A 17541-nucleotide genomic window follows, 5' to 3' on the forward strand; every position below is an offset into this window, starting at 1 on the left:
CCTAAAGCACTTGAACAATAAAGTAAAAAAAAAAAGTAAAAATAATATTTATATTTCCCTTTTTAATATCATTTAATTTCAATGTATTCATTGTCATCAAGAAAATAAATATTCTTTCTATCGTTCCTAATTAAACAAGATGGCTATTTCAAATTTCAGACGGTATTTTCAAAATTCTTTCTTCTGCGGTAACAAAGCGCCGGATACCAGCTAGGTTTTATTAAAAAAAAAAAGTAATTTCAACATTACAACGACATTTAATTACAAAATCATCTTGATTAATGCATCATTGAAATATTTTGTTTCTTCTATTTATTTTTTCAATAATTCATATGGTTTTACATATTTGCACAAAAATCGTGATGAGCATTTTTCATACCTACGCATTTCTTTCCCACTTTTTGAAATCCAGTCTTGCACAGACAGTGGTCCAAACTGGTGCTTCCAGGTAGAGATACTTGATTCACATCCGGGCACGGAATGCAAGATGATATATCGCCCGGACTACTTGTTGGACGGAAAGTGCCGGCCGGACATGCTAGGACAAAAGAATACCATAATTTAATAACAGTATAAGACAACAGATTAAAAAAATTAGAAATATGTCAATTAGAACTACCTATTCATTATAAGTGGTTTAATGATTTGTAACAATAGCAGCAAAGTTAAAAATGAAGATTTTTTTTTTTTTCATATAGCGAAGGATAAAAAATATTTAAAAAATATATAAGAGTATAATTACTTTGAAAAATAAGTGTGATCTCACTTTGAAAACAATGCCATAGTATGATGAATGAGATCATTGGAAATAACATATTTCATTTTTTTAATGTTTTAATTGATGGTTAATGATGTTGCTAGTTTAAAAACGATGATAAGACTTTATTTTAATTTTAAATACAGTGAAATCTTGTTTAACGAGCTGAATTCGTCTCTGAATCTCACTCATAATGGGAAACCATCGTTACGCGAGACAATGTTTCTTATCGGAATTTATTTTAATTAAGACAATGCGTTCCATACCGAAAAAAAATAATAAAACAAATTTATAATAATGTAATTTATTATTTATAATGCATATTTTTTTACAAGAAAATTATCTACAGACGTTTATGTTTGATTGCCCTTCAAGTGAAATTTAAAGCCAAATTTGACTTGAAGTCAAATTTCGCAAAAATGAGACTTAGCATCACCGTTAAATAAGTTTGTAACACGCATAACTACTGCTTTATCAGATTGATTCTTCTCAACATACGATACAATAATTACTCATATTTTAAGCATTTCACGTTTTTCACTGAAAAGTTTTTGCTACGTTACTAAAGTTTTTTCTTCTTCTTTTGAACTAATCTGTTTTTGGTTCTGGCTATTTTCTTCCAACAGCTCATCGATGTTGTTGCTGTCGACCCCTAGCTATAAATTCTCGGCCAGAGACAAAATCTCATCGCTTAAGATTCCACAAGCACTTTCTCAAACCCTTCGGAGTCGCAATCGACAATGCTATCTGGCCGAAATTTCTCCCTTGTAGATATAAAGATTCTTTTCAAACAAGCCCCCGACATAGACTGATACAGGCCAATCCAGCATGTGACATCACGATCTCTCGTTATGTGAGGTGCTCGTTAAGCTAGGTTTGAATGTATACCTCATCTTTCTAAATGTGTCGTTTCTATTAAATGAATCAAGTTAATCCACGTGGAACTTTTGTATTTTTATTTACCTATCACTTTAAACAAAACCGGATTACGTCTCTAGGGGATCATAGGCAATTTAAGTCTCGAGTCGTCCTCCAGTACTAATTTTTGAAACCATATATTATTTTAATATAATCTCTATAATAGTAGCCGTTTTAAGCAGCAAAACTGAACACACTGAAAGGACAGAACATTTAACTTTTGGTCTCTTTAAAGAGTGTTGGTTTCATTATTTTATGCATAAAAAATTGAAAATTAAATTTTAAAGTAAGTTTCTTCAAAATGGAAGAAAAAATAACAAATTGCTATAATAGTATTAATTATATGATAATACATTTGTAAAATTATAAGGTAGCATATTATTTTTAGACAAATAAAAAAACAAAATATAAAAATAGGAAATGCTATTTAATTGTGAACGCTATTATAATAATGTTGCAACATTTAAACAGTACTCAATTTTAATTTGAAGCAATTCGATTGCACTGCTTTTGTAAATTAAATTAAGTTGAAAATACTGCAAAAAACAAACCCTACTCTCAAGGCTTCAGGATTTTCTGCAATCTAGGTAATTACCTATTTAATAATCCAGCCCTCCGACTCAATGAGTCAATCTTTTGTTGGGTTATTGGCATTAAATACATATACAAAAATTGCAAAGACAGTTTATAACCAATCGCGAAACAAGCAATGTGTTTTAACGTAAACTGCGTGCGCTATTTCAGAAGTCTGTAAAAAAAAAAAAAAAAAAAAAAAAAAAAAAAACCCTCTACTGAAACCTTATTCATACTTGTAGACTTTGTATTAGTTGAGAAAAAAAAGGATGTTGGCAACAAAAATAATGCATAAGATCATAATAAAAATAATACCGTGACAATCTCCTTTTAGACCAGTTCCATAAAATCCTTTCCGACACAGGCAGGCATAATGACCATTGGTAGTTCCGCAAGTGCATTGGGCCATTTCATCGCAACAGTCCTTTCCAGGGGGACATAGGCTACTACAGGACTCAGGAGGTTGGTCAAGGTAGCTGCCAATGTGAAGATCTACGACAGAGAAAGGATGTACAATGTAATGAAATTCGTAGAGATATTTATTTAAAATAGTTTGTAATAAGATGCCTTTCTTTACTAAAAAATCCCACCATAAATATCTAGCAATAAAGAGAAACTTCATTTCTAAAACATACTTTCTATTATTTTATAGTTTTGTATTATCTTTGAAAAATAGCATAAAAGCCTTTATTCTAACCAAAACAATTCGTTGAACAAACGTAATTTATCTGTTTATTTCGATATGAAACGACTTAAAATTTGATTATGAATATATTCAATCCCGTTTCATATATCTTGCATTTATCTGTGGGAAAAAGAAGAAGAAAAAAAAAGGACTGAAAGAGGTTAAAATTTCTTAAAAATTTCAAATTAGATGAGAAAAATTCCAAAATACATAAGCTTCAAATTTCTCTGCTTAAGTCAAAATCTTTTGCCAATATTATTTCAAAATAAAATGTTCAAATAATACATTTAATAAAAATTAAGAATACACTAATTTAAGAAAATAACTGAGATTAGAATAATAAAAGAAGAACTTTTTAAACTTAATTAATATCTACTTTTTTAAAATCTCTAATCTAAATTTAATATTACAAATGGAATCTAATCTTCAAACCAGTTTACAACTTTCTTAAATTCACTGCCAGGTGGTGCCACTGGTAAAAAATCAGAATTTCATTTAATTAATTTATGTTATAGTATAAAAAATTACCATGGAATCACACGATTTTAAGAGAATACAAAATTTTAAAAAATGAAGGAGTGAGTAATCAACTGTAAAATTTCATCTTCTTAAAGATGAAATATGCCGAGTTAAAGATAAGTGACTAAGAAAAGGATTTATGTAAAATTTCCTGCCTAAAGTATTCGAAAGATATCCGAAAAATTCTAGCTCCGGTCCAGTTTTTATTTAGTAGTTTTATTTTGCACATGAAAGTGTTTAATTGCTTTTAAATGATTAGAGATGTGAAACGCATCTATTGAGTTCAAACGATAAATTTAGAATTTTTATTGAATTCAATATATTCAATGTATCCGCAGCTTTATCGTAATGAAAAATTAAATCGCTTTTTTTTATTCAATGACATTTTTTAACTAAACCTATTATTCTTTAAAATTATAAACAAGATATTTTTGGAAATTAAAGATTTAAATATTTTAAAAATAATGAATGATTATGTAAATTCAGATAGATTGATTTAGTATAATGAATAGTATGACATTATTATTTCATATAGATAAATTAATGAATTTCAATAAGAAAACATTTGTAAATTTTCAAAATGAATATTTTCAAGAATAATTTGATTTAAACATTTTCAACTATTTTCTATTGGAATTTAAAATTTTTTGTCAGATGTGAATTGCGTGACATTCAATGAAACGTTTTGATAAAAGAATAACGTCTTGATTCCAGAGATAATAAAATAAAATACAATTAATATAAACAAATAACAAATAAAATACAATTAATATACACATTTTCTACAAATTTGTGTAATATACTTCTCAACTATTATTTCAATTAATTTATGTAATTCAATTACTGTATCCTAGTTTATACTGAAAAAAATCAGTATTTCTAAAATATTTTTCCCTTTAAATATAACTTATTTTCGCAATATTATAATCAATTCTAAATAATCTAAAAACGGAGCATAAAAGTCACGTTTACAAACGTATTCTTTGAAGGAATCAAGAACTGTGAGATAAAATTTCGCTGTTGTTATTCTCAGATCTATGTCTCCTTACCCTCGTGTAAAGCTCGTCTGGCCAGAGCTTCGAATTCCTCAAAGCTGTCCAGAATGTAACTGTGCTCTTCTGGGGGATCGGATGCCATGTCGTAGAGTTCTCTAACGTTTCCATTCTGAATACCGAATGTAAAGATTTCCACCTGTTGGTCCCGGAGAACTTTAGCCGCTGGTCTCGGATCGCCTCCGTTTGAGTAACCATCCGTGACCAGAAACACAGCTTTAGTCGCTTTCGGACGGGCTTTATCCAAGACTTCCTAAAATAAAATAAAAGAATGTATTTCATACTTTATATTTTTGTATTTTTTTAATGTTTCCAAACACATACGTAGTTATTTTTCTTTTTTGAAAAACTGAAAAAAAAAAAGAATACGCTAGAAAAGTTTCATTTTAATAGAGAGAATATAAAATCTCAAAATTTGAAAGAAAAACAAAACTTTTTAAAAAATTGTTAAACTTTAGCACTTTAAAAACTGCATCTGTTATGCCAATCTGATTGCGTTACTGTTATTTATATTATAAAGGAAGTGTTTGTAAGTGCGTAGAGTCCCTACAGGATAGACCAATAATTAGATCTACAGCTATCAAATTCGGCCTTACAGGATAAGACGGTGCACTCTGAATTAAAAATTAAAAGGAAATTTTGATACTTTTCCTCAGTAACTTAACATTTTTTGAAAATTAAATTAAAATTTCAATTAATTAAAAATTAAAGGAAATTTTGATCATTTTTCGTCTTAAGTTCCGAAAATACGACACAACATATTTTATTTTCACAACATCTTAAAATTTAAAATTTATCTTATGAATAATACAATTTCAACTTTTCTTGCTGTCTTTACCTGAATTTTCAAAATATTTTTGATTGATTTTGCACAAAAGATTTTATTGTTGAATTGAAATTCAAAGCGTTTTCATTATTTTTATGAAATATTTAATTTCTTGATTTTCTTCCATTATTAAAAGTTAAGGAATAAATATTCTATCATTAACTTAGCAATTTTCTCAAGGATGCTAGAAAGTGAAATTATATTACCACAAAAACACACACACGTTCCATTTAAAATAGATCACCTGAATACTTATATTTCTAATGGTATTATTATGTACAGGACTCTATTTCATTACATAGTTTCCTCTTTTACCAAGAGAATGATTTACATCAAATTATGCGTAGAAAATTTATTTAAATTAAATCCAACTAATATTCCCTGGAATATTCTATCACTAATTCTTGTATAAAATAATTCAAACCAAATTCCGTAAAAAAAGGCTGTTTTGCACTCTTTTTATGAAATAATATTTGCGGAGATTCATAAACAATAACATTACGCTGAAATAACCTAGAAGAGAAAGAAAAATAACATTCATGGTATTGCGCATTATTGTCGAGGAAATTGCTTTAAAGCAATCTTTTCAGAAATATTCTTTTAAAAATATTTATATTGAAAACAGAAGGAGCTTCGTTGAAAAAATAAATATTACCTAGTAGGAAAACCAGAACTGCAACCCTTTTTTTTCCTTAAGATAGAAACCGATATTAGTGAAACTAATGAAAACATGGAATATTTTTTATAGATGCGTTATTTTTTACGTTTGTTTTGACACTGGGTTATATATCATATAAAAATAGAATTAAACTAAACTTCTTTTAATCATTTATTTCCATTGAACAAAAATAAATCGAATTAAGTAAACATTTCTAAACCAAAAGCCTTTTAAGCTATGTTTGAATTATGGATTATTTTGTTTTCGGTAAGCCTAAATTCATTTGAAATTTTAATGGTTTATTTTAACAAAACCATTAGATGAACATTAAATGATGAAACCCCAAGAAAGAAACATAAAAACTGTTTTAAACTAAATTATTTATATTTAGATATCATTTTTAAAAAAGCGGATTATTAGCAGGTAGATCGATCATTTTGCTACCGTTTATTACTTCTAGAAATTGATTTTCAATTAGTAGAAGTAATAAGTAGTAGAAGTATAATTAGTAGAAGTAATTAGTAACTGATTCTGAAAAGAATGATTGATTCGCTTACTCATTGCATGGTAAGAATGTGCTGTTGACAAATAGGATGAAAGGAAAAAAAATAACAGTTTGAGAATTGTGTCATTTTTAAAAGTTTATCAATTAAAAAAATTTAGTCCAACCGATAACAAATATTATCGACTGAAGTTTTCCACGAGAATAAACAACTGCTTTTTTTTCTAACAACAATATTTACGTTGTTACCTAAGGAAAAGTGCCTGGAATTCGATTTCGTAAAATGTAGAAAAATATACGATACGGTACAAACAGTACACTTTGTGAAAAAAATGTGCCATTAATTGGATAAGTCTTTACAATAATTTTTTTTCAAATGTTCAGATAATCATATGATAAAACGCACATAATCTTTGAAAACAGAAGACTGTCTTTTAGAAACTAACTTGTTATTCTCCCAAAATGTTCTTTCATCTTCTAGAAGCTATTAGATTCAATAATTCAATTTTGCTTATTCAAATGAATTATTGTTCCATTTCAGATTTTTGAATTCATGTAGAAAATAAAACATTACAAATTAGTAATCTGAAGAGAACTTCGAAGCACTTTCATGAGAAAAATTTTAGACTCATTACAAAAAGTACGAAAAGCTTTAACAAGAAACATTTTTAAGAAGTCATAGTCATAGTACCTTAAAAGAAAGAGGGGAGAGTAGAAATTTAAAAAAAATATGTGAATATTTTAATATATAAGAGAAAGCAAGTTATAAAATATTGACGAATTCTCAAAGAATTATTTTTGTTGACAATAATCAATTCGTGAGATCTGAAATATCACTCTTCGATTCCTGGACTATAGGCCGCAAATTAAATTAGCAGAAAAATTGAAAAAAAAAATCAGATTTTATCGGAAAGAAATCTACTGAGTGATTAACTTTTTGATTAATGGGAAGCTTTGTAATCTTGAGATGTGCACAATATTGATATGTGGTGCTACTCAATATGATAATATGTACAACGTTGATATGTTATGATTTGCAATATGAACACATTATTCACATGTCTATGCTTCTCAGTATGAAGATGTGCACAATATGGATTTGTGTTATTTTGCAATAGGAAGATGTGTGCAATATTCATGGGTAATGCTTTACAATATGAAGATCTATACATCATTGATATGCAGTGCTTTGCAGTATGAAGATGTGCACAATATGGATTTGTGTTATTTTGCAATAAGAAGATGTGTGCAATATTCATGGGTAATGCTTTACAATATGAAGATCTATACATTATTGATATACAATGCTTTGCAGTATGAAGATGTGCACAATATGGATTTGTGTTATTTTGCAATAGGAAGATGTGTGTAATATTCATGGGTAATGCTTTGCAATATGAAGATCTATACATTATTGATATGCAATGCTTTGCAGTATGAAGATGTGCACTACACTGATATATAATGATTCGTTATTATCAGTATGCAAATGCGTGATGAGAGTCAGAGGTCGGGAAAAAGTTTATATCGAATTTCTTAGATGATGCTTACATTCATCGAATATTCCTTGAATGTTATATGCCAATTTCATCTGAATTGTCAAATAAATCTGCACAAGTGCTATATTCCGAGAAAAAAAGTCCTATATAATCCACTAAAGAACCTTGCAAAGTGTGATTTCATAACACATCATTTTGGAGCTAAATATTTTCCTTAAAAGCTTGAAACCTGTTCCATTAGTGGTCAATAGAAACAAGATATGTTGATAATGTTTGATATTCCAAAATAGCTGCAGCTTTGCTACATTCCAGACATAATTTTTTAAGCAATAGGTATGCCTTTCCGTCTTCATTATGGCATTCAACGGGTATTGCAGAAATTTTTTATCGATCTAGGAATGTTCAGGCTTACCCTTCCAAACATTTGACTTCTCGTTCAATAATTTTTACAACACGATTTCTGGATATAAAATATTTTTAAAGAATTAAATTTACTGATAGCAAACCATAAATCTGTAAAAGTAGCATCATTTATCGAAATCAATGCAGATTTACAATATTCATCTATAGACATTACTGTTTCAGATGGGAAAAAGTTTAATAAAAATTATGGTAAGCATATCAGACAATTATAGAATATTTCACTGATGTTAAGGCACCATCTTCTGGGAAAATTTCGTATTAATTTTTAAAAATAAGTTTCAAGGCCGTGATGTGTAGTTGTCCAAATCTCTGATTCATATTAACACCCTAGGAGGTCTCCCAATTGTAGAAATATTCAATGCAATTATTGCATGACAGTAAACATTAACTACAAGAAGAAAATAATTGATTTGGAACTTTGATTTCTGTAATCTCAATGGCTGTCCGGTAAGCATCTCTCTTAATATTTAAAAAACATACAACTACAGCCAAAAAAAAAAAAAAAAAAATCCAGAATTGAAAAATTGTATCCGGAAGTGTGACACTTCTCAGTCTCCATTTATAAAGGTACAGATAATAGAACAGAATAATTTTTTTATATAGGATTTTGGTAAGATAGTTATCAATAAGAAATCGAATATTACCTTTTGTGTTCCATTATAAAAAACATTTTCAGATATTTACCTAAGATAATAAAAACAAAATAATGAGAGAAAAAAATGCACGCCCAGCGCAATTATTTTTGTGAAGCTGAACAAGTTCTAAAGACCGAAAAACTGCGATGTTGCAGCTGTTCTTTTTAGCAATAAACTTGTTCAATTTCATGCACCGACACTACCAAATCAGAAATATGAATGTCGGAATTAACTTGGAAGTTTTGGTTTTTAATGAGACTGTACTAAGAGGAAACACTGAAAATGACCGATAAAAGAACGGCTCTTGTTGCATGAGAATAACTTGGCGCATCTGTTACTAACGATTGTAGTTATCTTGTAAAGAGGATCACCCGATGTGGCACCAAAAAAATTTGCTTGCATCTAAAGGTAAATTTCAATTTCAAGAGATAAGGCACCTAGTATTTTGATAGGCCATTAAGATTGTCTATGATGCTTTCAAGAGCTACATCAGCTTTGAGTTAAAGTTGCTGTATTTGAGTTAATATATATGGAAGAAGAAATAACTATTTTTCATTCTCAGATTCGAAAATCTTCAGCGCTTTTGTGCAAGCGTCAGAATGCGTTTATTCAGTCAAAATAGGGGAAAGAGAAAAGGAGATGTTATCATTTAGAAATAGGTGAGCTCAGATTATCACGGAAGTAGAGGTATTATAATTGCTCATTGTTTCTGCGTACCTCTCCTTACCAAAGCACAATCGTAGAAAAATGCTAGTCTCGTGATCTTAAGTACATTTATGCTATTTCGATAAAAAAGATAGTTCTAGAAATTTATTCCAGGCACGTTTTGATCCTAGTAGTATAAAGGCTTTTTATATTTCTGCATATTTTCAATGTATTTATAATATATAAATGTGTAATTACTTTTTATTTCTACGATATGATTTTTTTTTGGATTAAGTAAACATGTTTTTAATAATAAATTTGGCGTATTTGAGTTTTATAAGAATAGGCATTTGCATAAACTTTGTAAGCAGCCTGTTATTGAAAGATCAAATTCAGTAGTTAAAATTGTTTTAAGAATTCAACCGTCATTTTTATCGTTCAAACCTATGGAAAGAAGGCTAATATGTAAACGATGTAAATGATAATTTTTCAAAAAAAAATTAGTCACCGTTTTTTATTTTAATTTAATAAGTGATGAATACTCTATAATATGGTACATATGGAAAATACATGATAGACCTCTGAGTAGCTGAAGAAAGAATATAAAGATGTCGCTAATGTGAAGTTTTTGCAAGTTGATAGAACCAATTTTTTTTTATTTTTTTTTGCGCTTACAGTGTTAACCATTTTTAGTATTCAAGTGTATATCCAATAATATATATTAATATATAGTTTAATAACTTTCCTATTAAAATTATCTAAAGAATTGTATATAAATTGTTCTGATTAAGAATCGCTGAAATGGAAATGATTTGCCATTATTGACATAAAACTGTTCTAGTTTCAATAAATTATTTGCCACAGCATAACTTTGAAACTTCAAAGTCACAAAAATCATACAAGTTTTAAAATTCCATTTTAATCGCGGAGCAAACACGAGCATTATAAAGAAATTTCTTGTCTAAGTAAGGTCATAAAGAACTTTAAAGAATAAAATAAAGAAATTCACAAGGAATTAAAAAAAATTATAAAATTTTGCAGTTTAGTAAAACATAATAAAATATGAGGTAAGATAATGTATATTGGGAATCTACAAACATTTCATTCTAAACAGAACTCACTTAAAATGCGACGATACAGCCACTACCACTTTTAGATTTTGGGTTCGAAGAACATTATTAAACGCAATATTGTACAAACATTATATGAATCAAGTGTAGGAAGGTTGGAATAGAAGTGACGAGGAATGCAGTTTAAATTTGCGTCACCTAAAGATTCCTAATTAAATAAAAAAAAATGTTTGCAGAAAAAATTTCGAGGATCAAATAAGACGTATACAAATTCGAGCGTTTTAATGTCAGTTTACCATATTTCATAAATTTGAACATATTCGTCGGCAAAATTAAGTCAATCACAAGAGTTAGGATGATTTAAATGGCTCTTTTTTTGAAACAACTCCAACTTATTTCGTTAAAGAATGGACTATATGTGAATTAAAGGATATGATGCTGAACGGCATATAAAAGCGAAACATGTATCGAAGGGTTAACTATATATTTTATGCAACCACTGAGGTTCTCAGAAACTAAAAGCAAATTATCATTAATGATTTAATTTGAACTGTGCGTTATGACACTACAGTAAAGTGGTTAAAATCACTCGCACATAAGTGAGTAACTTTAAATTTATAAAATACATCTTTATGGTAAATCCAAAGCAAAATAGCACGGCTGATAGCAATTTTAATTAATTTTAGCCTTAAAATAATATTTCATTTTTATTTTCACTTTATTTAGTAAAACAGCAAGATTCCAACTTTTGATAGAAACATCATTTCATGGAGTAAAACTTGATAGTAAAAATATCAGGTATAATCGTTCAGTATACTAGATGTATTTTCTTACATAATATTTTACAGGATTTAGTTCAAAGATTTATAAATAAGAATATACGAAATAAGAAGATAAAAATAGCCATAAAAATATTTCCAAAAATATTTAAATTATAACTGCATGTTCATTCGAGATTCAAGATTAGATGAAATAAAAAAAAAACCACTTTGACTGCCATTACAAAAAGTAAAAGTATTGTTACAAACAATATTTAAGAATATTTTTTTTAATAAAAAATATTAACATTAGAACAAAGCAAAACGCAGTCAAACGCAGTTTACGCAATCAAAAAGATAATTTTTTTAAATCTAAATAATGTTAAAAATAATTTTTATACGAAAATAATTTTATAAGTTATAGCTTAAAGTAATATATCAATAATTTTAAAAAGCGATAATAAGTTATCACCATTTTAAGCGATAAAATTTATAAATTTACGATACGTTACCTCAAAAATAACTATTGTTTTGACTCACTTAAAAAAATTCCAATAAAAGTTTTTAAAAATTCATTTCGAAACACGCATTTTCACTCTACAAAGTATTTTCTGCCAAATTTGGTAGCTATAGATATGATGGTCAACATAGTATGGCTGCAAAAGAATTTACACGCTCATTCACTTTATTAGTATAGATTAGAATCTCATTAAAATATCGATGACAATATCAACTTTCGAAATAAGTCAAACAGATAGAGTTTTCTAAATTTCAAACCCGTAATCATAATGAAGAAAAACAAAAGGAAAGGTAGTGAGTCTATTGTTTTAATATATCTGAATTTTACAAATTAAGAAAACATTGTCACCACATGTAGTCATGTATGTCAAAGGAAATAAAAAGCACTATTATTAGTACAGCCATTCTTTATTTTTGGTACATACTTTCCCATCTTTTTTGATCTTTTAAAGATGCAAAGCTAAGTTAAAGATCACTTAAGTGGTTGTAAAACATCAAAACATATTGTAAGACACACATTTCGAAGCATATAAGGAACCCACATTCATTGATTGACAATTTTTAAAAAAGGAAATGAGTTTGTTTTAGCGTTACTAATCTTTTCTGCTCAGTCTCAAGATTTCTGCAGCACAAATATATTTTAAATAAAACAAATATTTGTTATAATATATGATGAAAGTTTTTTGAAGAGTATGACAATTTGCTCAATAACTGATTTGCAATTATATGATGTCTGTCAGGAAATATCGAACCAGTAATTCTTCAACAAATGAAACCGAGATTTTGTCATTAGATCACAGGGAGCGTAAAAAATTCTTGGAGACGTCGCCGAAGACTAAATATTATTTACGATTCGTCTTTCACAGCCGGCCGGTTTATTGGAATATTAAATGTGCTTGGTTTTAATTAAATCTTTCATGCATAGCTTATATTCATATCGATTCCTAAGTTATTTTAATACCTTTATATTTGTTCAATTTATTGCGCGGTACTTCTGAAATTAAATCCCATAACATCACAGTGCCATTAATGACGTCAGTGTCTGGGTTATATATTTGTCTTTTATAGCAATGCAAGTCCTCTTTCTGATTGCAAATGCAAATTATGCGGAAAATAAGAGGAATCTTCCGTCTTTATATTTTAATGGAAGAAAATCATGAAATTAAATATTTGTTCAAACAAGGAAAATCGTTTTTTTTTTAATTTAACATTTTAAAATAAAACTCATAGTTTAAATTTAAGCAAGAAATATTTTTTAAAAAAATTTAAAAATTCAAAAATTTTTACATTAAATAAAATAGTATTAGAAAGTAAATTTTTCCAATTTTAAAGTGTTGAAAAAATTACTTTCGTGCAATATTATTTACAGGAATTATCGGGTAGAAATGACCAAATTTCAATTTTTAATTAATAAATTAAGATTTTAGAAAAGTCGCTCTGAGGTGCATATTCCCTCCTCTTTGTACCAAATTTAATGACTTTTTTTAAATAAAGACAGCAATACACAGGCAAACCGCATACATGCATTTTCTTTATTATTATTAGTTGGGACTACTCAACCTTAAAAAAAAATCCTGTCGGCAAAAAAGGAAAAGGAAAGGCGAATTTATTTTTCGCTAGATTAAATGCATGTATATTGTTCATATATATGAATGATCTTATTAGAAATAGTCTCGAACAAACAATTTTTCAGTTGATAATCAGAGAATCTATCACCTAGTTACTTCTAAGGGAGAGCTTTAGAAGGATTACTCGGCTTTAAGAAAATTTGTACCGGTGAAAAGGAAAGTTTCTCACAAGTGAAGGTTTTCCAATTAGGTAGTTGCCTAAGACTGTTAGATTGAAGTGAGGGCTGTGCGCTGTTCGATTAAAAAATATTAGCCTACTTGCGAAATAAATACATTTGTAAAAAATATTTATTCTATATATTATAAAATGTAAAGATAATTTTTTTCTTAAGTCTTATTGAACAGTCTTATCCTATATATTTTATCACGTTCACTTAATTATTGCAGCATTTGTAAACACCGAACTTCTGCCTGAATATTGTTTTTTTCAGCATTCGAGAAAACCACTTTCTGTTTATTACCACTTTCGGTTTATTTATTTCAGCAAAGGGATGATACGCTGTAAAATATGCGCATATCTGGACTTCTTTGTTAGATATATTTATTTCTATCTATATCTATTTATTAGATATATCTGTCTATGTATGTTAGATATATCTTTGTTAGACTATCTTGATTCCCATCTAGTTAGATTTATTTTCTTTCATCTCGCCCCTATTTTGGCGAAATAAATACCATCTGGCGGATGTAGAAAATTGCAGAAAATTTCCGTATCTGAGAAATCAGAGTAATACTGTACAATAAATTTGGATGCTACACAATCCTGAATCATAATTAATTAATAGCAGTTATACATTCATGAAATTACTAAAATTAACATTAACAATCTAGTCAATAGAAAATTAACACTAATAGAAGTCTGAAGAAATTCTATTCATTTTGAATTTCTTTCACACTTGCGGGAGTGGTTTCCCTAAGGCTTTCTTGCATGTTTTCTAATAAATATGTTAGCTCTTTCCTCCTGTATAAAACTGTAGACCTTGTCACAAATAGCATTGGCGTACAAAAGATACAATGCAAAGAATTTTGGCTTAAATTTAGCATTTTACTGATTAATCCTAGATATTACTAGGATTTTTTTTAGATAAAATCCCTATCATGCGGTTAATGCACAAGTATCCGAAAATTGAATACGTAATTTCGATATCTATTTTCTGATAAGTCAAAATCAAAATTTAACATGGAACAACAATTCTAATCACAAGATCACGCACTAAATTTTATTTATTGAAGTCTTCATCTTTTTGAGTTAATGCGTTTACATTCATGAGAAAGTACAGAAAGATAGTTAATCTATTGACAGATTTGCTTCAAAATTTCATAAGAATTTACAGTTTAGATGCTAAGTCTGTGTACCAAGTTTTAATATTGTTATTTACGTTTCGTACTTATCATGTTCGTTTGCAATCGGGCAGCCGGATAGATAGATTTCCTAAAAATGGATTTCATTCAGAATTTGACAGAAATCTAAAAATATGGAGTAAAATTCATATACTAAATTTCATCGGTCTAGCTCAAAGCATTTTTGAATTATCGTCTTCACATTCATAGTTCCAAAAAATTGCTTTTCGGATTCATGGAGATCTTAAAAGTGAAGATTCGTCAAATTCGAATCTTTCGATTACAATTTTTTCTCTTTGCATATGCGAGAATGTAAAAAGCGGGAATACTATGAAAATATTTGTGGAGTTCCTGAACACGAGGGTTTCTTAATCAAGAATAGCCGGAGGTGGTTAGTATGTTTTCTCTAGTCAATAAATCTGTGAAAAAGCTTTATAAAGGTCAATGTTATCTTGGAGACAGTAGATAAAAACCGAGACATAACCAATCATTATATCAGTGGAGGAACCAAGCATCAATCACAAAAGATCTTAAAAAAAAGAAGAAGAAAAAAAATTCAATGTTTGTAAGATATATATGATTTGAAAAAGAAGAGTTATATGGACCAAATGAATGTACGGAAAAACGGAATCAAAAGGATTCATTGAGATATTTTATTGCAGGCGATGAAAAATAGATCACATTCAACAACATAGTTTGAAAAAATAGTGCGTTTATGGTACATGTAAAAATTACAAGCGGTGGCAAAGTCAGTTAACTGGAACGATAAACTGTGAAAAACGATGTTCTGTGTTATGTGAGATTCGCGAATCAAGAGGTGTGACGATTTACTCTGATGATAGAGTTCTGATCTCTGTTATAAGCAACAAATCTCTGCTAATGATAAAGGAGAATGTATGTGTATGTGTGCGTTGGCACTCTACAGCACCGACCGTTAGGCCTAAAGGTACTAGATTTGGTACAGATAAACTTTAAAGGTTGGAAATGTGCACCTTTGGGCAATTTTTCTGAAATTTTTTGTAGAGATATTTTATGGTTATTACGAATTATAAGACCCGAAAATATAGTATCTCAAACTAATTTTTACACTGTTTTAAAAGCTTTCCATGAATTTCGCAAAGCACATTTTGAAATATCTTTTGCATTATTTTAAAAATTGCTCCAATAAAAATCAAGCCTTTTTATAGTTCTGTAAAATATTTTATAACGGAATTTTCTTTCCATGGGTGAAAATCAAAAAGGAATGATTTTCCAAATTATCTTAATTTTCATAAGAAAACAGAGATTATTATTACATTCGTAGTGGCACTATGATGTCATAGAAAGATTCATACACACAATAAACAGAACAGGTATAAGGTATTAATATAATACGCCTTTAATATCTGGCACAGTAAAGATTTAAAAATACTTTGTCAAGACAATCATTTCACACCAAGTTATGCTTATTTACATTTAAATGCCGTGCTATACATCATAATGGCATCGATTTATCGATCGTCAAACTAATAAGCTAACATTAAATCATTTTAAGATGTTATGATTTGATTCAAAAATGAAGCATAATCCACAAACATCTCATGTATTCTATGGACTCTTAATTGGATTAGTAATAGACCATATTCTCGAAATGAAAGGAATCATCTAATTATATAATAAAAAAATATGAAACAATTTAACAGTTAACTGCTCACAGAAGAAAGCTGGCAGGGAATAAGCAAGCAGTAGGAAAGGACATTGGAATGGATGAACAATAAAGAAAAAGCTTGAATTCCATTCTAATAATTTGAAAGTACATTCATTTATGGCGATCTTTTAAAAATGAGAGGGACTACAAGAAAGTTTTAACAAACTCAGTGGAGGTTTTAGAAATTTTTCGGCCCTCGGCAGTGCACATTTTGAGACCCTACCTTTAATAACATGATCAATTTGCTTCACAATTCAGCATACTTTTGATGACTTGTTTTAGAATAACCCTTTGCTGTCCAAAAAGTAATGAGAGACAAAGTTACGTATGTGAGTGTAAGAATTCCTATAGAGTTTAGAAAGCTCAAAAATATAATTATAGACTTAATATAATCACTAAAATGAATATGAGATATTTTTGCTATTATACAACTTTTAAAACAATCATTATCTTTTAAAACAATCATGAAAATGGTGCATATTTCAGATTGCCGAGACAGACTCGGCATTGGACCATAAATAGTTAATATATATTTTTTTTATTTTATTAACTTTGTGAATAATATTTGTTTTTATTTATATGCTAGCCGCCTTTGGCGACCAGCCGGCTCACTAATCTTAATGCTTGTTAAAATTTTCAATTAAATATTTTACGCAACTTATCTTTCAATAGTTTTTTTCATCAAAATATTTTTAAATTTCAAATTTTGATAGTCATATTATTCACTCAAACGCTTTAAGCCATAATGTACTATGTATCTCTCTAATTTTCTATCAGCTCCCGTAAAATTTCTAATTTAAATTAAATTGGAAATGATTAAAATGCTATTAATCTAAAAAAAACCAT

At 28.6% G+C, this 17541-nt stretch overlaps 1 protein-coding gene across 1 annotated transcript in view; it reads right to left on the minus strand.

Annotated features, from left to right (window-relative positions):
• LOC129963955 (sushi, von Willebrand factor type A, EGF and pentraxin domain-containing protein 1-like) overlaps positions 1 to 17541 on the minus strand; it is a 122610-nt gene that overhangs the window by 70038 nt on the left and 35031 nt on the right. The window contains exons 2-4 of the mRNA XM_056078581.1: positions 4502 to 4757; positions 2564 to 2740; positions 380 to 538 (exon numbers count right to left, since the gene is read on the minus strand). Of these exons, the coding sequence (XP_055934556.1) occupies positions 380 to 538; positions 2564 to 2740; positions 4502 to 4757 (592 nt within the window). The remainder of the gene's footprint in view (positions 1 to 379; positions 539 to 2563; positions 2741 to 4501; positions 4758 to 17541) is intronic.

This window comes from Argiope bruennichi, chromosome 3, assembly GCF_947563725.1.
Source record: "Argiope bruennichi chromosome 3, qqArgBrue1.1, whole genome shotgun sequence".
In the NCBI taxonomy this organism is placed as follows: domain Eukaryota; kingdom Metazoa; phylum Arthropoda; class Arachnida; order Araneae; family Araneidae; genus Argiope; species Argiope bruennichi.